Source organism: Toxotes jaculatrix, chromosome 21 (assembly GCF_017976425.1).
Source record: "Toxotes jaculatrix isolate fToxJac2 chromosome 21, fToxJac2.pri, whole genome shotgun sequence".
Lineage (NCBI taxonomy): Eukaryota > Metazoa > Chordata > Actinopteri > Toxotidae > Toxotes > Toxotes jaculatrix.
In genome coordinates, this window is record NC_054414.1 from 18,725,099 (window position 1) to 18,747,682 (window position 22,584).

Below are 22,584 nucleotides of genomic sequence, written 5' to 3' on the forward strand. Positions count from 1 at the left end.
GCACGCGAGGAGACACGTGACGTTGCCTTCAGGGCCCGTCGATAGAAATGGTAATTCTGGGCTTGAGCAACATCAATTAAAGAGCAGTAATAGCCCTAATGAGGGGATTTTTCTCTCGTTTACTGGCGTAAAGTAACTAAGTACTTTTACTCAAGTAGTCTGTCTAAGATAATTACGTATGTTTTACTTTATACTACTCCACTTTAATGTTTACTCCATTTCTTTGACAGCTGTAGTTACTTTACTACAGTTGCACACAAAACACGTTCACATATAAATAAATTTAACCGCAGATAAAACCATTTAAATTAACTAAATACAACATAAAAAATGCTGTTTACATGTTGATGCATCAGTAAGAGTAAATGAATATTATCTACAGTAATATACAAGAAAATAAAATAAGATTTAACTTTTATTCGTGCGGTCTGTGGTTTATATGAAGTCAAATACATAGGCAGACAGGACATCGATATCTATATCTACATATATTTATAGATATAGATTATAATACTCTGAAAGCAGAGTAGAGAATAAAGGGGCATGAAATGGAAGCACTTGAGTAAATGTACTTAGTTACTTTCCTCCATGATGTAAGTGTGTTATCCTATGATGCAGAAGGCGTATATTTAAAACAGGAGCTTACAAGGGGCACCTGAAGGCATCACACCCCCTTCTGGGAAAACACTTCGAGCTGTTTTAAGGACAGAAAAAAAAAAACAAAAGCTCACGGAACATAATATCTGAGACTCCACTCACCACAGAGCGATGCTCAGTTTCTCCGCGGCTCGGTTGTGAAATCTGTTTCCAGGAATCGGACGGAGAACAAAATGATCCGCGATCGAAAAAACACCACAACAACAAAAACTGCAGCATCTCCGGCTGATCCCGCACAGGCCAACACAATCTGAGGAGTGGAAACACTGAGTCCACACGGAGTGCACGCAAACACACGCACACCCACACCCTCCCATGCACGCGCACGCACGCACGCACGCACACGCACACACACACAGATACACATTGAGAACATGACAAAATAAAACAAATTTCTCATCTGTAATGAAGTGATGACAGGATTTAAATCAACTCTGTCACTTATCTCTCTTTCCAAAGTGTGTGTGTGTGTGTGTGTTGGGGGCGGGGGGGGGGGGGGGGGGGGCGCGGGGGGGTCTGTGTTGGGAGGAGTTTAAAGTTTCTGACTCTTCATCCTTGTCGGATCATAACAGTCGTGCTGCGGACGGAGCGGAGCCGCAGAGCGGGATGAATGGACGCAGGGGAACGCACCGTCTCCGCTTCTCTCGGTCCTGACGTGACAAAGTTAAACCGTGATATTGTCCACACCTGGACGATGACACCGGCTGCAGAGACGCGCACAGAGCAGCTCGGACTCGCAGCGACTTTCCGCAACTTTTCCTCGGGTCTGGAGGAGCTGAGATGAGACGCAGAGACTGAAGCTTTTGCCCCGAAGAAACGAGAGGTACGAGCGGACATTTCTCTCCCTGTACTGCGCCAAGTAACATGTAACACCCACAGATAACATGTTAAAAACAAAGTACCAGTTTTACCAGAGGAGATAAACTGATCAGCAGAATATTTTGATAAACAAATAATTAAACAAAACAAATAAAACAGATACAGAACATGAGTCAGCTTCTCAAATGTATTTGTTTCTTTTTATATGAGTTTAAGATGAATTTAGGTTTTTCTTTTTCTTTTTTTTACTCTTAATTGTTGAAAATAAGCACTTTTAAATAAATGACATGTTTTTTTTTTTGGCAACTTTGGAAGTTTTTCTTTGTTTTAACCTGAAACACCAGGAGCCCCCACATCTCCTGCTTTACTGTGTGAACCGGTGCTGTAATTAAAAAAAGACTGAGGTCCAGAGTTCATTCCATCCTCGCAGGATGTCAGCCTGATGATACAGCACTGATAAACCCACCCTGTGTCTCCAGGTGGTCATCATGTCCCTTTGGATGATCCTTCCTGTCAGCCTGCCTGTCTTCACCATCACTGGACTATGGGTTGTGTAAGTACCTCCTGACTTCTGTAAACACATCGTACATCAGCATTTGTCCCGCAGGAACATGTTTTTCATAAAGTAACTCAGACGGCCTCACGGTCTGTACAAAGTTCATGTATGTAAAACCGTTTCCTTTTTTGGAAGAACAGTAACGGCTCGCTGTTTATTCTACGATTGTGTTGGAGTAGAGTCATCCTTTAAATTCCTCCTGGCTTGTCCACTGCGTGTCTCTCCTGTCTCTGCCCTGGTCCCTGTTTTTTCTTCTTTTTCTTTAACTCAGTCACTTGCCCACACACAGCAGTCACATCTGTAGCTCCTCAGCTCGCAGTAAGAGCAGCTTTTATGGTGGCAGTGAGTGAGCAGTCCTCCAGCATCTGTCATACTCCCTGCAGGCCGTGCCACTTTAGTGCCAGTCAGTGTTGAGGTGTGATAATTGTTTTTTTTTTCAGTATAATCTAAGAATGAAAACATGAAACATCAGATCATCTGCGATCCTGAATGTCGTAGAAAAAAAAACGAATAAAGGAGAAAATGTTTGGATTTTTCTTATTATCTCGTTGACTCTCTGGAGATAAAGATACATCTCTGAGTCAGAGAGCATTGTGGGAGAACAGAGGTGGTGACAGAGTCTGTGTCAGATCAGTGTCTCTGATGGTTAAACTGTGTGTTCAGATATTAGCAGCCCACTCAGTCAATCCAGTAACCTGTCCTGAGGCAGAGCGTCCTATGAAAATTATTATTATTATTATTATTATTGTCTCTATGATGACATTTAACTGTTGTGAAATCCAGCTGATTAGCTTAGCTTAGCATAAAGACTGGAAATGGGGGAAACCATTAGCTTCCTTCTGTCCAAAGGTAACAATATATGATTGGTGGGTATGATGCACTTTATGATCCTCTATAGCTTCTTCATTAGTTTGTACATAAACCGGGTTAATCTCTTCCTGAAGTCGTCACCAGAGACTTGCACAGACATGAGAGTGGTATTGATCTAGAAAGAAAGCAAATAAGCTTATTTCCCAAAATGTCCAACTGTTCCTTTAATCTTATCTCGGTCTGAGGTTACCTCTGCCTCTGCTGCATCGATTGAGACCATTCACTGTTTTACTAAATTCCTGGAATGAGTCTTTATGGAATAATGATCACTGGTCGCAGTCCCGCAGTAGCTGCGTGTCCCTTATCTCACACATTCTTATTTACATCTTGTATATCTCCAATGTGTGCGTTGAACAAGGGAAGTACAAAGGTCAGTGCGATGGTAATTCAATTCTAGAAACCAATATACTGTACCACATCATCAGATAGCAGCCTGAAAGCCCCCCACGCTGCTCACAGTCACATTTCCCAGAACACTTTCCATTTATTGTTTCAGGTAATTAATTCTCTGGGATTTTCAGAGAGTATCTCCTAACCACAAATCAGTGCTTGGATGGATGCTGCGCAGCAGTTTTTCTTAATGAGAGACTAAGACTGTTTACACTGAGCTAAATCCCTGAGCAAACCCAGCGAGCTGCACGCGGTAACAACGCCTTCACACACTCTCTGCAGACTTAGGATGTTGGATGTTGTTAGGATTTCCTGACTGTCTTTCTGTTTCTCTCTTTCTTCCTTTCTCTCCTCGGTGTGAGCGGATTGACACTGTCTCCTCTGTGAGAAGCTTTTCACACCTTCGTAAAGCGGACCCTAGAATTTTTCACGCCAGGTCTCCAAAGCTTTCCCTGAGTCTGTAATCCCCTTCATTCTGTCAGACCTGTTGTTTCTCAGGCACGTTGACGCCTGTCTGCTTGTGCCTCCTGAACACTTTAATGAGTAGTTGAATGACCCAGAAATGTACAGAGGCCGCTGCCTGTGACGTGTTTGTGGGAAAGAATGTGGCTGTAAAAATAAAAGTTCGTTTTACATCTTGTTCATATCCAAGTAAAATATTTCTATCAAACTCCACAGAAACATTATCACTGTTTGTTCAAGTAAGGCAAACGAATTCTTCTGACCCGAGCGTCCCTTTCTTATTAGCGATCAATGCAGGCTGTCACGTGTCTGATCAGTCTTTGTACAGTATCATCTGTCAGCAGCTGCTTTTGTTGATTCCTGTTTGTATCTTATCTGGGACCCAACGCGTCTCTGGGGGTTTTGAAAAGAACTGATAGTTTATGGGAGTAGTTAACACTCTTTTATCTTTTCCCTTGATATATTTAAGCCTCAGATAACATATTGTTTATTTGTGGTGACAGTTATTCAAAGAAAAGAGACTAAGAGTCCAGGTAAGCTAAGATAAAACTCCACGACAGGCCTTCATATTAGCGACTGAAGCGTTCATGATTTGAACGAGGTCAAACAGTGATAACTTTGTGAGCACAGAAAAATCTGCAGATTTTGAATGAAATTTTCTTATTTCTGGACCAGAACCTGAAGCAGCTGTGTCCCTCCTCTGAATGAATTATCTGAGGTTTGCTGCAGAGCTGTGCGTGTGTGGAGGTGGTTATTGTGTAGATGACAGATGACAGGGTGCAGGTTAAAACGCAGCCTGCAGACTCTGCACACACACGTATGACGAGGACGAGTGGCCTCAGCCTGTGAAAGAAGCCGCGTGCTGATTCATGTGACGTGTTCTGCCGGTGAACAAATGTTGTGCTGTGTTGTACTTTAGAGTCTGGACTGACTTTAGTCTCCAGATATGAGACGGTGCTGTCGAGGAACAGAACGTCAGTCCCAGTGTGACCGGTCTGATTTTTACTGAACATTAATAAACACAACAAACTGACTGTTCAGTTCTTTCTCTGCTTTATCTTCACAGATACGCGATGGCCCTGTACAACCAGCACGTCTGCCCTGTGCACAACTGGTACAGCACGCACGCACACACACACGCTTCACTATAATGTCAGTTTTGATGGTTTTGATGGAAAGTTAAGTTGGTTCACACTGTGAACAGGTGACAGGTTGGGCAGAAGAACATTTGTTTGTTGTTATCACTGTTTGACCTCGTTCAAATCATGAACGTTTCAGTCTCTAATATGAAGGCCCGTCGTAGAGTTTTATCTTAGCTAACCTGGACTCTTAGTCTCTTTTCTTTGAATAACTGTCACCAAAAATAAACAATATGTTATCTGAGGCTTAAATATATCAAGGGAAAAGATAAAAGAGTGTTAACTACTCCCATAAACTATCAGTTCTTTTCAAAACCCCCAGAGACGCGTTGGGTCACAGATAAGATACAAACAGGAATCAACAAAAGCAGCTGCTTTTCGAAAGCTAAATTTTCCCTCTACATTAAAAAGTGAAGCCACTGTTTTCAGAATCCTAAAGCAAAGAACAAACCAAGCAGATATGAGTCACGCACTGATTCTGATTAATTACTCACGGCCACACACATGCCCACTATCACTAACTGTGAAAACTGTGGAGGAAAAAATGCAAACTTTCTCCGCTGGCGTGTTTACGTAGCATGAATTCAGGAAAAGGTCATTCACGACGAGGAATCCTTTCTCGGCCTACATCAGCGAGGCCCCGCTCTACGCTTCACTTCCTGCCAAGTTCGCCAGTCTTAATTCAAACATGGCGAGGCACGAGATGGGGGAAGGAGTGGAGAGATCAAGACGGGGGAGTGGACATTAAGAAAATAAAGTGCTGCAGGGCCAAATGTTGACATGACGGGAGGATGTGTAGAGAAACAGTGGATGTGAGTGTGAGCAGGGAGTGAGACGCTGGATCGTTTCAGCAAAGATAAAGACAAACAGATCTGGTTTAAACAGAAAGAGGAGGAATCCAGACTTGTGTCAAGGCTGCACTTGTCTTAAATCTCTGATGTCCACTGACATCAGAGGTATCAGAGGTAACAGTTAAATGCTTCGCAGCACAGCAGCGCAGCATTTAACTGTTGTTTCAGGGACCTTTCACCTGAAAACATTTTGGGTTAATTTTCTACTGTTGTTTGCGGAGAACAGGAGCCCCGATGCCCCACATGTGAAAGTTGATGTTCAAACCATTAACAGAGCTTGTTGACTTTAGTTGTCCTGTTTTGTGAGAAGTTCATAATGAACCATTGAGGCGACTCTTAGTGGCTAAAAGTAAAAATTTGACCTGAAATGCAGATTATATTTTGAACTTTGAACTACTTTAAGATGAGTGAGTTTCAGTGATGCCAGCTGGGCCTGTGTTGTGTCTGTAATTAAACCTACAGTATCTCACCTGGCCCCTGGTGTGTGTGTGTGTGTGTGTTTACAGGGTTTATAATGAGTCATGTGCGGAGCAGCTTCCATTACAGAGGGGTCCTGTACTGTGCTGCACCCTGGACAACATACCACTCATCAGGTCAGTGTTCCCACCTCTGCAGGTGACACAGGACGTATTTTAGTGATTTACAGAAACAGCTGCTGTGTGTTCACCTGTGAAACTCTTCATACAGAAAAACAGTTGTCTGGCATCGAGTCGTTCGAACTGGTGTCATTTCTTTGAAACCACACTGGTGAATCAGTGACGAATCTGACTGAGGATCCACTTTCTGCTCTCGCAGTCATAACACCACCACTCAGGCACAACCGAACACACAGTGTACACGTGATGTGACCACAGATATTGAACGATGTGCCGTGGCAGCTTGCCTTGCTGTGGTTTGTGGTTCCCATCAGTCATTTTGATGCGTTCTACCATGTCTGGGTTTGTTTTTCCTAACAATAGATAATCACTTTATTTCTGCTCCTTAAAACATTCAGTCGTTGCAGCAGAACATGGGCTATAAAAACAATTTTCCCCTGCAGATCCCGATGCAGCAGAGTTTAAAAAAAAAACAAAAAAACTCTGGTTCAACCACAGTAATGATCCGATCACCAGTCGCTCCCTCTCTTTATTTTTAATGCTCATTCATGCCAACTGTGAACTGTGTGGATGAATAAATGAACAGCCAGTAAAACGATTTATACGCAGCATGTGAGCAAACATTGATGAAACCAGCCGAACACCTGAGCTGGATGTCAGACCGATACTCCAACTGAGCTAAAACACTGAATGACGAGCAGCAGAATTTGCTTCCTAATAACATTAAAGGATGAAACTGTCTGAACCACTTGATTAAAGAAGGTTCAGTGAGTTGTTTGTTTTTTTTTTTAGTTGAGCTGTTACTGGATAATTTGCTCAGACTGTTGGTGAGCAGCTGCAGAGTGTGTTGTGAGATAAGCCCACACTTGCCCGACGGATGCTCGCAGTCAGGGGGAAAGCCTGGGACCTCTTCACCTCGACAGGAAGAAGAGCTTTTGTTGTGTGCAGTGGATCCTTCACCGCTCTTTGAAATGTCACCACACTGAGTCGCAAAATACAAACAAGGAGCTCCTGCAACTCTTGTTGCTGTAGATGCAACTAAAAGGTCTGCTGAGGACGCCTTCAGCATGCCGTGAACACGGGAAAACGCTGCTGTTACAGTCGTCGTATTTTAGTTTCGTAACATTGTTCGTGGAGCTTTTGATCCGTGGGTAAAGATCTCAGTGTCACTTTTTCCTCGACCTCCCAGAAAGAAACGTTCTCCATTTATAGACAATCGTTTCTCTGCTTTAGAAGGAAAAATGCTGGCATGGTTTTAATACCGCAGAGTAACTACGGACACATATAAGGTCTTTCTGCCTTTGGAGGACTATTTTTAAGCAGTTCCTGCCTGAGAGTGCTGCACAGCAAAAAACACAAGAACAAAAACCAAAAACAGGGGTCGGGGGGGGGGGGGCAGTGAGTACAGGGGGTTGTGAATCTGATTTGAACTCTGCGAGGACTCGATTGAACTTTAGCCCACTGAGCCTGGAAACCAGCCCATACTAACTGCTCTGCTCTGCTCTCTGTTTTCTCTGCAGTAAATGTGGAACTCTGCCACCTGAAAGCTGCTTTTTCAGCCTGATATGCAGCACCGGATCCTTTATGGGTGGGTATCAGCACAGGGTTAGTCTCACTCAGAAGAAGGTCTGTGAAAACTTTTTTTTTTTTTTTAGCCTTCACACACGTTTACCTAACACACTGCTCTTGGTTGAACCGGGCTCTGTACACTCCAGACTTCAGACTTGTTTTTTCAGCTGGAGTGTCTCCAGCCAAGTCTCTGCTCCTCAGAATCCACTGCCCCCCCACCACCTCCTCCCCACAGAGGGGAGAATTTACTCTGTGCCATGAATGGTGCATTTTATGCCTCACATGACCCACGAGCGTTCCCCCTCTGACCATGAGGGCAGCTACTCTGCTCTGCTGTGTGCCAAAACTGCTTTGAACCGTCTATTTTGGGTGGTTTACTCAAGGTTCATTGCCTGCTGTGCAGAGAGCCTATTGATTTTTTTTCCCTCTGTTTGCTATATAAGTTTGTTAGCGTTCTGAGAATTTACACTCGAGGAATTTACCATAGTGAGCTTTGGTCTACGGAGCGAAACAAATGTAGTAGTTATAGTTTTGAATTCTTCTAGATTTTCAGATGTTCTGAGACCAAATTTTATCTCTTGTATTTGAGGAGGAAAGGTGGCAGGACAGCGCCGTCTGACTTTTTGATGTGGGGTTTCAGAGGAACTGGGTTTGGTAGATGAACATGGTTTGAAGTGCTGCAGATCACGTAGGCTTATCTCCATCAAAACAACAAGAGGGAAGCTAAACACTGTGCGACACTACAGATACTGAAGGAAAATATAAAACCAGACCACGCTGCCGTGTCTCTGTTGGAGGTTTGAGGAGTTGGAGATGGTCTGTGTCAAGCTTGACGTTGGAGCATGAGCAGAGCCGCGTCATGTTGAAATAAATGGTTAAACCTTCGAGGTTTGTGTGTCCTGACTGAAGCTGCGCTCCTGAGCACACCTGGTTCTCATAGTTTTTCCGAGAAAATGCTGGAATTTGGGGATTTTTAACAAGCCCATTAACCTGTCTCAGCTCAGGTTTCTTTTTTCTGTGTGTGGTATTTATCTCACAACTCATCCCTGTGGGCAAGTTGTTTGTTGGGCAGTGAGGCCATCAGACCCCCCTCCAAGTTAATGCACCCAACATACAAAGGTTACTGTTCATCAGCCCTTTTGATTGCAGTCATAACGCTGTGCTGCAGGCAGTGAAGCAGACAGATAACCTGAAATCCAAAACACGGAGTCTTAACGCTGCAAACACTCGATGATCAAAAACCGACCGCTGTGCTCACTGCTGGACTAACAACACGAACACCAGAACAGTCGCTCTCTGGAGTTCTCTCTGCAGCGTGATGAGCAGCAGATGTGAACGGCTCGAGCATCTGATGGAAGTGTGTTACGACGCTGTGAAGCTGTTCAGTAAACACACATCAGGAATCTGCTCACACGGCGCGGCGATCTGCAGCGTCATGGCTTTACGATTCAGGATGTAACTCTGGGATCTCACTGATCGTCTGATCCTCGGCGTGAACAGATAATTAAAGATGAAGATTAGTAAAACATATTTCATTTTGATTTTTCTTTTGTTTGCACTTTTGTTTGAGGTTGTTTTTCTTCTGTTTAGAGAAAAAAACTCATTAAACAAAGAGCAAAAAGCGGGAAAAGACCCAAACTATAAACATCTCAGATACAGTGTGTGGTGTGGGCACAGTTCCTGGAAGAGAACACGTTTCGGCCAGTGTGGTTACACAACTGCATGACGACACACACCATCTCCTTCTCCTCCTTTCATCTTCATTTCTCAATTCTCTCCTCTTCACATCTGCTCTGTCTGTTCTTCCAGTGATGCTCATCGGCCTGCTGCGTTACGCTCACGTGATAGAGAAACACCAGAACTGTGTCCTCAACATGGCCGGCCTCTCCACCGGCTGGATCTGCGCTGCTGGTCTCATCATGGTGGGAAACTTCCAGGTAACCACTCTGTGCTCAGAGTCATCTGCATTAAAGCTCAGCACATTGCTTTCTGATTGGCCTTTGCTCTGAGTGTCCAGCTCTCCTTCAGAGGATGAATCATAGAAACTTTTCCTTCAGCGTTTATGAGAGTTTTGCTTCAGTTTCACGTCCATATTAGGCTGATGAGACTCTGCGCTCGCTCTTTTCTTTCCTGTTTCCCTTTTACCTGAACCTGCATGGCCAGAGGCGCTCCCTTCAGCCTCCCTGGAAGCAGTACAGCTTTTTAAAGAATCGTAGATCAAGAATCAGGGATCCACAGGTGGAGAGAAAGTTGGGATCAACTGAAATGTCCCAAAGGAAGGTTGGCAAAATAAAAGCATGAATGAATAAATAAAACTTCTGTCCGTCCAAAAAAAAAAAAAAAAAGTAAGTTACATCATTTCTTGCATAATTTCCAAACAGTCTTCGTTCACACAGAGAGAGATTGATATCTCGCTGTTGTGATTATCACCGCCTCCGGCCATTGTAAATCACAGTTACTGTATCTGAAATCAAGGATGTTTGATCTTTTCCTCAGGTGTAGTTTAACAACAGTGAGCGGGACGTTTTGTTATTGTAGCTGTGTAACATGAGGCCCTTAAACTGTAAATAGATTAAAATACTAATCAAAGTCTGTACTTTCTCCAGTCTCTCTGCATAAAAGGGTTAAAAATATTAAGTTATTCTCCATTTAATGTTTTTCTTCTTACACACAGACTTTATTCAGTGTTGCTGCTTAAATAAGACTTTACACGATTTATGGGTCAGTGCCATGGCAACAGGCAGCAGCGGGTCTCTGTGGCCTCTGTGTAACATAAACACTACGGAGGTAACATGGGACGTAGATGGGTCACAAAGGAGATGAGGACATCCAGATAGTGTGAGCTAAAGGACAGAGTCTCTGGTGCAGGGCAGAGACTGTCTGCTCAGACTGTGATTTACTGATGATTAATGAAAACTATTTTCTTACTGGTGCAAAAGAAATAAAAAGCGTGACGGTAAGGTGAACCCCGGGGGAGCGGGGGGAGACCTGGCCAGGGTGGCACTGTGAAAAGTCATCAGGTGCACAAATACTGAAAACCAGGTCCTTTAACAGCAGATATCAGATTCTTCAGCAGCTGTAAAAAAAAAACTGTTTATCACTAAACTGGAATCATCTTCTGGATCAGTCCAGTGACGATGGATTAACCACCTTGAAGGGCGTCATCTCAGCACACATGAACAGCACGCGTTGTTTCTGCTGGTTGAGTAACGCTGCGCTGTGTCGTGGCTCCTGAGCCTCTCTGATGTTCTTGTCTCCTGCCGTCTCTCAGCACTTCATAGACCTTCCAAGCACTTTTCCTTTGATGCTCTGTTTGTTCAGTGTGGAAATTGTCTGGCTGCCTCTCTGTGGTAGCATGATCTTAAAAACAGGCCATTTTGGCTGTGTGTTGTGCGTCTGTGTTCCTGCCCTCGGTACACTCCAGAGGAGTTCAGTTTAAGGACGTGCTCTCCTGATAAAGTCCGCACTTGTTTAGAAAAGAGCCTCGGCGTGAGGGTCACCTTTTGTGCTCATGTGTAATAGCTGTAACTCTACTGTAACTTGTGATAAAGACTGTAGAGAAGCAGAGCTACAGCACATGTATGTGCATGCATGTTTTAACACTAGATGCACAGGAACATACTGTAGGTGCAGGCACACACCTGCACAGCGCTGAGAGTTTTCATCGCCTCAGGTGCTGGATTTAAACCTGGAGACTTTTGCCAGGAATGTAGCGTGTGTTCGGCGTGTGACATTTATGTGTTCAGGCCTGTGCAGTGTTGGAAAGAAACTATTTACCCGTGTGCTTCACGTCATTTGACTTCTGCTCAGGTTAAAGCTGAGAGGAGCTACCAAAGGCACCGTGAGCCAGTAAGAATGATCAGTGAAATCGGTGAATACACCCGTGTGGGTGGATCATGGGTACGAAGGGCCTGATGCTCAAATGCTCTGCGAAATGTTTTAGCTATGCGTTTGGTCTCCACCAGCTCCTGAGGGAAATATCTGGCTCTTCAGCTGCTGAATGCTCTCAGAGGTGAGGAGGCCCTCTCCTCTGTGAAGCTGCCGCCTCAGACTCCTCCTGCTCTGTCTGCACTCGCCCGGGCCCTTCAGCTCCATTTTGATTTTGGGGGGGGGGGGGGGGGGGGGGGCACAGCACAGTTCACTCTGAGGGTCCTGCATCCAGCTCACCCACTAGCAGTGAGGGGATGGTCCTCCTCCTTTCTGTGATTGGCTGCAGCGCCGTCCTCCCTGTCTGCGCTCAGTCTTACATAATGAACCTCAGTGTTTGCCTTAGAATAAACATGGCATTGAGAGGTATACGTACTGTATAAACGTGAGCTGCACTGACACCACATCTGCTGAGTGATAAACAGCAACGCGCACACGACGGCCGCTGTTTACGTCCCGGAGATGAAAAGATTTTCCTTTTATTTCAGCGTACTTCTCATGTCTGTCCTGCAGATATGAAGGGGGAGGTTCAAGGAGAACTTTAAGGTGTTTGGTGTGTAGATCCAGAACACACATAAATCAGTCAGAGCGTACGTTTGCTCGTTCTGCGCGTCTCTTCCCTGCAATTATGCTGCTCAAACAGCTGTGACGTCTCCCACAATGCATCTGTCACACACTGAAGTCCATGTGCAGGATGTGTTATCATCATACCAGCTGCTGCTTTTGAAAACTAAATGCAGGGAAGATGCGCCTGCTCTGTCTGTGACGCAGAAACTGGAGGAGTTCTTTTCATTAGCAGGTTATCTCACAGCGTATCAGCTCTTGAGTTCAGGTTGACACTGCGTCGTCTCCGTCGGGAATCAGAGATGATAATGGACACGATCCCGTTGCCTTTGTAAATTGGAGTCATTACACGTTTTTCCTCCTGGTTCCTCTCTCATATTTTCCTGGTGCAGATTGTCCTGTCCTGTGATGTGATTACCCAGAATGCCAGTGTTAGGTCGCCGTGACCCCTGTGTATCAGCTTTGTTGTTTCCAGATGTTCCTGGAAGAACTGTATTTTTTTTCTGTCCTTAATCCAAAGAGGACAAAGTTTAAGTAACAATCAAATGTAAACTCAAATCTTAAAATGTTTCCCACATTTCCAACATAAATAATTCTTAACCAAACTCATTCTGTCCAGTTTCCCTGAGTTTAATTGGAACCTGTGCGAGATTTTAAGTGTCTTGCGTGTTTCTTTGTTTATTTCTGAGGTGGATTTTGCCAAAGTCCTTCACTACGTCGGAGCAGGAGTAGCCTTCCCATCCAGCATGCTGTTTGTGTGTCTGCAGTCGGCTCTGACCTACAGACTGGCCAAGACCCAGGAGGAGTACCGAGTAGGACACCTGCGTGTGGGGATGGCCCTGCTGGCACTGATCGCCCTGGTGCTCAGTATCCTTCAAACATGAGGCGAATTGTGCTTCTACTGTGTGTCTGTTTCTGATTGTGATGTGTTGCGTGGCCCCCTGCTGGAGAAGAAACTGCTTTACACCCCTTTGTGTGTGTATGTCCAGCCTTTCCAAGATCTTCCATCTTCCATATTTTATTTCATAATTTACAGTGGCAGCTTCTGTACAGTACGTCTCACTGCATAAACAAACTTCACCACACGCCCGTGCAGTTGTGGGGATTTTTGGATCCATGAGAGGGAGAGATTTAGAGTTTTGGTCTCGCTCCTGCTGTGCAGCCATTGTTCTCCTTAACCTCTGATCACCAGGCGGAGTTTTCTTTTGCCAGGAGAGCTTCGCCCTGCAGCACGCCTCCGCCATCTTTGAGTGGATCTACTGCACGCTCATCATGTTCTTCTACGGGACTTTTGCCTTTGAGTTCGGGGGCATGTCGGGGGACACCCTGATGGTCCTGTCCAGAGGAGGGGCCGTACAGAGCTTCTCCGCCTCGGAACAGAAGACAGAGGTGGGTGCAGGGTCCAACCACCATCAGCCAGAGAGTTTGTCCATCCTGTAACTGAACTTCAGCCTGTTTCGCTGCCCCTGAAGCTCATAAGGAAAAATATGAACCAATCTGGAAGACGCCCAAACGGAGTCTAAAGCCTGGAAGCTGCATCTTGCATATCACCGCGCTCGCTATTGCACAGAGCCACGGCGCCAAAGCTGTTCTCCTCAGCAGTGACCAAAGACTGCCTGACTTTTATCCTGCCTTATAACAGTACAGGCTACACTGCAAAACATTGCACAACCATGAAAGTGCCTTTCTGAACACAAAGGCCAGCAAAGAGATGTACACACACGCACACGGTTGTTTGTTTTGATTCTCTTAATGGAACAATCGGCCTCTGAATTCTGAAGTCGCCTTTTATCAGATCGAACGTCCTGAAAGTGCCTCAGTGTCGCTTGTTGCCGTTTGTTTTCGTGTTTAGACGTTCGGACATCGAGCTCCGTATTGTTTCTACTCAGGAAGTTTTGTTACATCATCAGCTTTTTCACTCTTTACCTCAACAGTAAGGTGAGGTTTTCCAAAAGCTTTTGACAATAGATGGACGGTTACTGCGTGCCAAGAATAACGCCTTTCATTTTAAGTGACACAAACATTTGAGTTATGTCCTCATGTTCAAAGATGTTTAATATTTTTCCAAGTTTATCTTGTAATTCAAGTTCTGATATCCACAGAAACATTTTGTGCAACTCATATTGGACAATAAGCTCTGTTGTATATTTTGTTGTATGTTGTTTCAGCTTTTTGCAGAAAGCGTCAGTAACAGTGATCGATTTTTTTTTCCAGCTTTAACGGGACCAAACTATAGAGCAGGAACTGAGCTATATTTGATTATATATGGAAAATAAAGGTCAACAATATATGTGGCAAACAAAAAATTAAAGCAAATAAAAAAATATATATATGTGGTTTTAATTCGGAGTGTAACTCAATCACATATTTACACCGTTTTCCAGAACCAATGACAGAGTATGATTCATGAGAATTATGCCACACAAAGTTGTAGATTCACAGTTTTTCCTCTGATGTTTTGACTTTTGAAACTTTTATGGGACATTTACGGTGTTTCTCCTCCCTCTTTGAGATCACATCTCACCTTTGTCTGTAACACCTGCAGTCTGCAGCTGCCGATCATAGAAAAATATATAGTATAAATTTTAAGATGTGTGCAGCAAACAATGCACAGGTTTCTGTCTGATTTACAACTTTTAAAGTTCTTTAGAGCAACTTCACCTCCTGCCTCTGAGATCAGGTCTCATCTTTGTTTAGCAGTTAGGGCACAGGTTTGATTTCATGCTGAAAAAGAAAACAGATGAGACTCACAGCCTTTACTGTTTGTAATAAGTTCAAAATCTTTGAAGGCTTTTTATCGTCCAGTGTAACAGAAGCTCACTAGCACCGTACAGTATCGTTCAAATACTGACAGGTATAAAAAAATGCAGATTATCAAACTGCTCTTAAGACATTGTAGTGGTTGTGAAACGTCTCTGCTGACGTGTTCGTGGCTCTTCTTCCTTAAACTTTGGTCATTGTCTCATTTCTGGACAGAAAAGCTGAATATTTGCAAACAACGACTTTTTCAACCTGTTCAAACGTGAAACAAACTGCAGCCGTGTGACTGTGTCTCTGCGTCCGTGGCACAAAAATACCAAACAGCTCGCTCGTGTTTCTTCTTAATGTTGAGGTGCCACAGAGTCGTAAATCACACATGAAACCTTTCTACCCCCGTCCAATGACCAGAGATTATCTGCATACCCCCCATCACAGGCAGCTGCCCTTCTTACTGGGTTACAGGAGCACGAGGACAGCTTTCTATAAATCACTGACACTCTGCTCACACACATAAACACACACATACCTAAACTAGAAGTTGAGGTTCTTTGGGACTTCCCAGGGAAACTCCTTCCTGCCGAAGTGTCCGTAGCAGGCCGTCTTCTGGTAGATTGGTCTCTTCAGGTCCAGGTCCCTAAAGTCCAAACAAGCAACAATTCATATTCAGAGTAACATGACCTAAATATTTGCAGGGTGAAGTACAGTTATGCTTCACAACAATCAAACTTCCTTTGACATCATATCAGATGTTAATCACTTTGATGCTGACCTGACGATGACGCCGGGTCTGAGGTCAAAGTTCTTGTTGACGATCTGCAGCAGCTCCATTTCGCTCTTCTGAGAGGAGCCGTAGGTGAACAGGGAGATGGACAGTGGATGAGCTACGCCGATCGCATACGCCACCTGAAAACAGAGACAAGGGACACGGTAAGTCATGGACGAGACACCGAGGTGCTTCAGACTTTGTTAGGCGTAGGGTTCGTGGATGGACTGAATGCTTCGCTTTTGTTTAGACCTTAATGGAGCAAAAGCAGATGGACGCCCAAACGTTACACCCATATGTGATTGTTAAACATCTGTGGGTGATAACATCTGGCTCAGGAACATGGAGCATAAACTGTTGACACAAGGTTGAAAGTGAAATATTGTCTGAAATATCATTGTGTGTGTTGCAGCATTCAGATTTGGGGTCCAGGCCAAAGAAGATGTGTGAGATTTATTTTAGCAAAGCAGCTGAAGTTCTGTTGGCGAGATTAAATCAGCATCAACACATTTCTCTGTTACCCTGAGAGATGAGCTCCAGGGGTTAACGTTATCCTGCGAGGATTAAATACTAAAGAATTTAAGGCATTTGCAAAAACAGCAGATATGATTTGATCCTCCAGAATGACCCAGAAAATGTGAAAACTGACTCATATTAAAACCTGATCCTGCTCATGACTGACTTCAAGAGAAGAGAAAAGCATTAGAAAATCTGAAAGACCAAATGCACCTGGTGCCTTGTGTGTTTTGGAAGCACTTGCTCACCTGCACCAGCACCCTCCTGCACAGTTTGGCCTTCACCAGAGACTTTGCCACCCAGCGGGCGGCGTAGGCAGCTGAGCGGTCCACCTTGGTGTAGTCCTTCCCGGAGAAAGCCCCTCCACCGTGGGCCCCCCAGCCTCCGTATGTGTCGACGATGATCTTCCTGCCTGTCACTCCAGCATCACCCTGCAGGAGAACAACAGAGGATAACTTCTCTGTTTTCACCACAGACTGCATAAGACATGGACGTAGCACCCGTGACGTCACCCATTGTCAGTGTTGTGACCAAACCATGGGCATTGGAGCTGCGCCATCTTGGATTTTAGTGGGAGTGTACTTTCCGTATTTGGCGGAGAGGCGGTTACTCTACGGGTCAGCCGGCCGAGAACCCGGTCACTTAACTCGGAACAATATTTAATATTTACCGGCTTTCACCGCTGCCTCCATCCACTATCCACTTACAGTTACAGCAGCACACAAACAACAGCAGCCGCTGACTGACGGAGCTGCTCTGTCCATGCAATGTCGGACTTTTTAAACAGAAAAATGAGACGAAATAAAACTGTAGCCTAGTATTCCCGCAATAAACGGACTCTGAGAGCACGGAACACACCGCAGCAGCGTTCCTGACATTAGCTGCTCCGGTTCAGCAGCGACCACATATCGGCAATTCAGTCATAAGCTAGCGGCAAAATATGCTAATACATGCTAATTAGAGCAAACATCCAGGTAAAATAGTGAGAAATTTACTTACCGAAAAAACTGCAACACAGACTCCTTCGACGGTCGGTTAGTGCATTCTACACTACAACAAGCCATACTGTCACAAAGACATATCCGAACACTGGCAAACAAACACGGACACTGCAGCCCGTCAACCGCTGGAGGTAGCTGCCTAGCCCAGCCGATGCTTTAGCAAAGAGCTAACTGCCAGTGCCTGTCTATGGGACTGTCACTCAAAGTAACCACGCCCTGATTTATGTAATGATTTTAAGCCTAATAAACACTAAAAGAAAAGGAAGAAAAGGAAAAAACATCACACGCAAACAGATTCTTTGCGTCTTTATGAAGTAAATGTGGATTTAAATGTGAATTTGCGGCTTCGTAAACACACTGCGTTACTGCCGTTTAGTAATGAGCCGTTTCTATTGGCTGACTGGCTCCAGTATGCTTTACAATGATTGGCTCATTCGCAGCTATGCAGCTTTGACACATCCAATCATATTCGTTCTGGTGTGCGACGCGGACATTATAACCTGCCTCTGGCTCTGTTACTGTAAAACAGTATTGGAATGACCCCGGTGCACCGCTGCCCTCTGCCGCTCTCCCCCGCGATGATCGGCCGTCGGTTCGTGGTTCCGGGACCTGTTCACCGAATTTCAACCCGCCATTGGCTCTAATCTACAGTAAGTGTCTGCTGCTGTGCTGTTTGTGCTTTGGTTCAGTGTTAGTGAGATGTTGGCTCAGTGGAAGTTGTGTGTCCTCGCCGAGGCCTGGTACCTGCCCGTGGTTGTGTTGTTGGAGGCTGTTTGTGGGTCCAGTGTTGCTGCTGAGGTGGTGCTCACTGCTCACTTTGCTCTCACTGACTCTGTGTGGATTCATTTGCGCTTGTTTTACCCGGATGTTGCAGTTGTGTTCGTTTCTTGTGTTGTTGTCTGGAAGGTGTTTGTCTTGGTGCTAAGACCTGGTGCTGGGTTCAGACCTCACAGTGTCTCTGTGTCAGATTTTGGCATGACACACTACACGTTGGTCCCTGACCAATCACAGCTTTACGTCTTTCATGACCTGCGTGATGTCATCAGGAAGTAGGTGCCAGGAACCAACGTGAAAGGAAAAGCTATTAATTAAATTAAAGTTGTTGGAACAACATTTGTATTGTAAAGAAACACGTTCTAAGAACCGCGTTGTGCCGAATGTTTAGGGGAGTTGAGCGTAACCTTTATAGGCCACACTGAGACCTGTACCTGTGGTCCTCCGATCACAAACCGTCCGCTGGGCTGCAGGTGGTAGATGGTGTTCTCGTCCAGGTACCTCGACGGGACCACCGCCTTGATGACCTTCTCCTTCAGGACTTTCTTCTGCTCCTCCAGACTCACGTAGTCGTCGTGCTGAACTGAGATCACCACGGTGTGGACCCTCTTGGGGATCACGGCACCGTTTTCCTGGGCATAATGAACTGTCACCTGGATGAGGACAGAATACTCACTGTAGGTAGTGCATTGAGTGCAAGAGTAAATTAGTATATTATTCCTAAAACCTTCTTCTTTTCATATTTGAGCTTTTGCAAACTGAGGCCTTGGGTCTTGTGAGCGCCACGTGTGCGTTGCACAGGCTCAGTGTTACTGGAAAGGCGTCTCCCAGCTCAGATGTTGCATACCAGCGTGCTCTGGTTGGTGTCTGCTGGTAAGCACATTCTGGAGGCTGCGATCACTGTACCACATACGAGTGAGTGAGATATTGAGCAGGTTGAGTCCTGGGATCAGAGCTGAACTGAGTCAAATGACACAACTTATACACAACTCACTAAGTCTGCACTTTTTATGGCCTTTTGAATTCTGTGTGTAGTATAGTTGTGTGTTTTGGTCCCACCTGTGTCTTGGAGTCCGGGCGGAGCCAGGGCACTGTCCCGTTCCGCCTCAGTTCGGCCATCTTGGCGTTGAGTTTGTGTGCGAGGACTATGGTGAGAGGCATGCTCTCCTCTGTCTCATCTGTGGCGTATCCGAACATCAGACCCTGTCCACACAGAACGCGGAGCATTAAACTAATTTATGTTGTTTTAAAAGTCTTTGACCTGTTTGTTGGACCACACACACGTTCTTTACAGAGGAAAAAGGCCTAAACTCAGAGAGACAGGGTTTGGTCCCAGGTTTGTGTTGTGTTGTGTTGTTGTAGACCTGGTCTCCAGCTCCGATGTCAGTCTCCAGGCGATCGATATGAACTCCCTGTGCGATATCAGGGGACTGCTGCTCCAGGGCCACCAGCACATTACAGGTCTTATAATCAAAGCCTGGACACAGGAAAGGAGACGGGACAAATCAGAATCGGATTGATTTTACATAAAGTGAAGTGCTGCTCCTGACTGAAATCAGACTCTGCAGTTTGTGTTCGTGCACTTAAGACATCATGTCCCAGTCCAATCGAAGTGTCTCAGGCAGGAAACTGAGAAGTGAAACGAACAGGTTCAGATTCAGACACGTTTGCTCTTCACCTTTCTCTGAGCTGTCGTAGCCGATGTGTCGGATGGTTTCTCTCACCACCCTCTGGTAGTCCACGTTGGCCCGGGACGTGATCTCACCACAAAGCAGCACCATGCCCGTCTTACACACCGTCTCTGTTTGAACACACAGGACGTCACGCTGCTGCGGTCACTGTATGTGGTGAACTGACCACTGAAAATGTTTTACTGTGGAGTAAAACGCATTGTTCCTCACCACAGGCCACTTTGGCATCAGGGTCTTGCTTCAGGTGAGCGTCCAGCACCGCGTCGCTGATCTGATCACATATCTTATCTGGAAAACGAGAAAAATCTGTGAGTCTTTGAGCTGAAGATCCGGGGTCGTTTCCCTGCGTGACCTTCTGCCGCACATGTCAGATTCCTCATCTGGGCCGAGCCTGGGAATATCAGATTTCACTGCTCCATCAGTGAACTACACATCGGTGCTATTAGGAGCTGCAGCCCTATGAATAGCCTCGGCTCGGTGCCCTAACTCTAACCCGTGCCAGTGTGACATGGTACACAGTAACTCCATTAGCTCATCAAAGCACCGCCGCACTGTCACTGACTACTGTACCAACACGTTAGAGTTTTTAAATTCTGCACTTCAGATGGGAATAATGTACTTTCTGCTGCGCTGCATTTATTTGACTCTTCAAGCTGTCGAACACTTTGCAGGTTAAGATTCGTGACACACTTCTAAAATATTTTGCACGTTCAGGTCACAAAATATTTCAAACCATCCACGACGTGGACAGAGAGGCCATCAGTGGAGACTGAGCTGTAGGGCCGTTCTTCCTGAACTGATGAGTGAAGGCTGTTGCACCTGTGCTCACAGTGATAGCAGAGTAACAGTTATTTCCGCGCTCACTGTTTGTGTTTCCTGAAATCATGGAGCCATGCTCAGGTTGCATCTCATACATTTAACTGTTTGAATACCGGTTTTACTGGTTGTTAAATGTCTTTTGAACGAGTGAAGTTTTTGTAGCGTGTAGATTTTCAACTTTCTTGCACTTGGATTAAAATCCCACGCAACATGTGCAGCTGCAGTTAAACTTTCCTCTTTTATAATGTACTGAAATCCCCTGTCATATCCACACAGTCCATATCATCCATGCTCTAAATACTTAATAGTTGTACATAAAAAAAAGAGAAATAAAGCTCTAAGTCAGAGGCGTTTGGCTCTGCTGACTAATTTTTACGGTGCAGTGCCTCCGAGCACCGCTCAGGATTCTGCACATTCCTCGGACTCATCAATGATCACTGACACATGAAAGTGTTTAATAACACATGATAACCACTTCTCCTGACTCATAATGTGAAACAGCTGTAGATGAAACGCTGCACGGAGAGGAAGTCCTACTCACCAGGATGTCCCTCTCCCACGGACTCGGAGGTAAACATGAAGGACCCGTCATGAGGAGCGTGGTCGTAGTTCCCATCCATCGTACCGTTCATTTCGTCCCTTTCAGAGCCGCCTGACACGACGTAAACTGGGTAGAGAAGAGAACAGAAGCCGTTCTAGTACAAGATGGACTTTTTTTTTTCCTTTCTATAAAAAGAGGTTAGCAAAGACGGACAGATTGTGTGGACACGCTTTGGCTGCAGTCTAATCTCACAGTCCCACAGCAGAGCAGCTGGATAACTCTGCACTATATAAGGCAAAGACAACATACACACACACAGACACACATATGGAGGGGGGGTGCCATGTGAACCAGTGGGTTTAGACCATTCAGAGGAGAGAAAAGGGGAGGGAGGGAGGGATCCCTGTTTTTTTTTCTCTTCTCTTCCTTGGTGACAGTTTAACTCCTCCTGTGCTGGAGGCACAAACTGAACTTATCAAACTCAGATAGTCAAACTGTCATTTTTAATTTTTACAGCAGAACGTTCTTTTCATCACCGAGTTACTCTGAAGTTCCAGCACAGATTTTTTTTTTCATGCCCAGTCTTTGTACCTGGGGGCCCCTCAGGTCTTTGGTGGGGCGTCTGTGGCTGAGTACACAGAGAGCTGGCTGAGTGGGACACATTCAGAAATGCACCGAGCAAGAAACAAGTAAAAGTCCTGGATTCAACATCAGTAAATGTGCAGACGCATCCTAAAATATTAGAAGTAAAACTAATGCAGAAGAACGTCTCAGATGAATATAGTTTATGTGTAATTACTTGATATGTTAATCAGCACCGACAGATGAACTGTTTCGTGCTCCAGAGTTTAACACTGATAAAAGAAATCAGGGACTTTGCAGCACTGACTAAATGTTTGTGTAGAAACTGGGCCTGAACCTCAGAGCTCTCAGCTGTAGTTTCATACTTTAACCACTAGAGTTCAGCATTTTGCAGAAGCACTAGCAGCAGCACAATATTTACCTCTGAATTACAGCAGACCAGAAGTAAAAGGTTGCATGAATTATAGTGAAGTACAAATGCATCAAAAATGTAATGAAGTACAATATTTTCTTCCAGTTTACCACTGTGACCAGGTATTTTATTTTGAAAGTGCTTACAGATTAGTGTCGTGACACTGTGTATAAAGCTGCATGTTAATTTAGTGGTACACTTACAAACTTTTTCTCTTGTGATCTGGTTAAAAACAAAAACAGATTTTCTTCATTACACATAAGCAACATCAAAAGTAATTATACAAAACTCTTCAGTGTCATTTAAAGTGATTAAAAACACCAAA

General features: G+C 44.9%; 2 protein-coding genes across 5 annotated transcripts; one reads left to right on the plus strand and one right to left on the minus strand.

Moving 5' to 3' along the window:
* Positions 1 to 1,232: 1,232 nt before the first annotated feature.
* LOC121201607 (transmembrane protein 150A-like) lies at positions 1,233 to 14,709 on the plus strand. 2 transcript variants are annotated; one of them, XM_041067518.1, is made up of 8 exons: positions 1,233 to 1,480; positions 1,907 to 2,029; positions 4,821 to 4,868; positions 6,251 to 6,337; positions 7,861 to 7,928; positions 9,719 to 9,846; positions 13,090 to 13,267; positions 13,593 to 14,709. In XM_041067518.1, exons 2-8 carry the CDS (start codon positions 1,965 to 1,967, stop codon positions 13,838 to 13,840), a joined length of 822 nt encoding a protein of 273 aa, XP_040923452.1. In that variant the 5' UTR covers positions 1,233 to 1,480; positions 1,907 to 1,964; the 3' UTR covers positions 13,841 to 14,709. The 2 variants fall into 2 exon arrangements, with proteins under 2 accessions (XP_040923452.1, XP_040923451.1); XM_041067517.1 differs by having other exon boundaries at positions 1,956 to 2,029; positions 13,593 to 14,706.
* Positions 14,710 to 14,907: 198 nt separating this feature from the next.
* On the minus strand, positions 14,908 to 21,511 carry LOC121201604 (S-adenosylmethionine synthase). Of its 3 annotated transcripts, none has more exons than XM_041067515.1 (10): positions 21,266 to 21,511; positions 20,116 to 20,193; positions 19,893 to 20,015; positions 19,579 to 19,691; positions 19,274 to 19,417; positions 18,649 to 18,867; positions 16,688 to 16,870; positions 15,930 to 16,063; positions 15,687 to 15,794; positions 14,908 to 15,124 (listed from the first exon to the last, which is right to left on the minus strand). In XM_041067515.1, exons 1-9 carry the CDS (start codon positions 21,354 to 21,356, stop codon positions 15,692 to 15,694), a joined length of 1,188 nt encoding a protein of 395 aa, XP_040923449.1. In that variant the 5' UTR covers positions 21,357 to 21,511; the 3' UTR covers positions 14,908 to 15,124; positions 15,687 to 15,691. The 3 variants fall into 3 exon arrangements, with proteins under 3 accessions (XP_040923449.1, XP_040923447.1, XP_040923448.1); XM_041067514.1 differs by having other exon boundaries at positions 15,097 to 15,124; positions 15,683 to 15,794; XM_041067513.1 differs by having other exon boundaries at positions 14,908 to 15,794.
* Between the last annotated feature and the right edge of the window lie 1,073 nt (positions 21,512 to 22,584).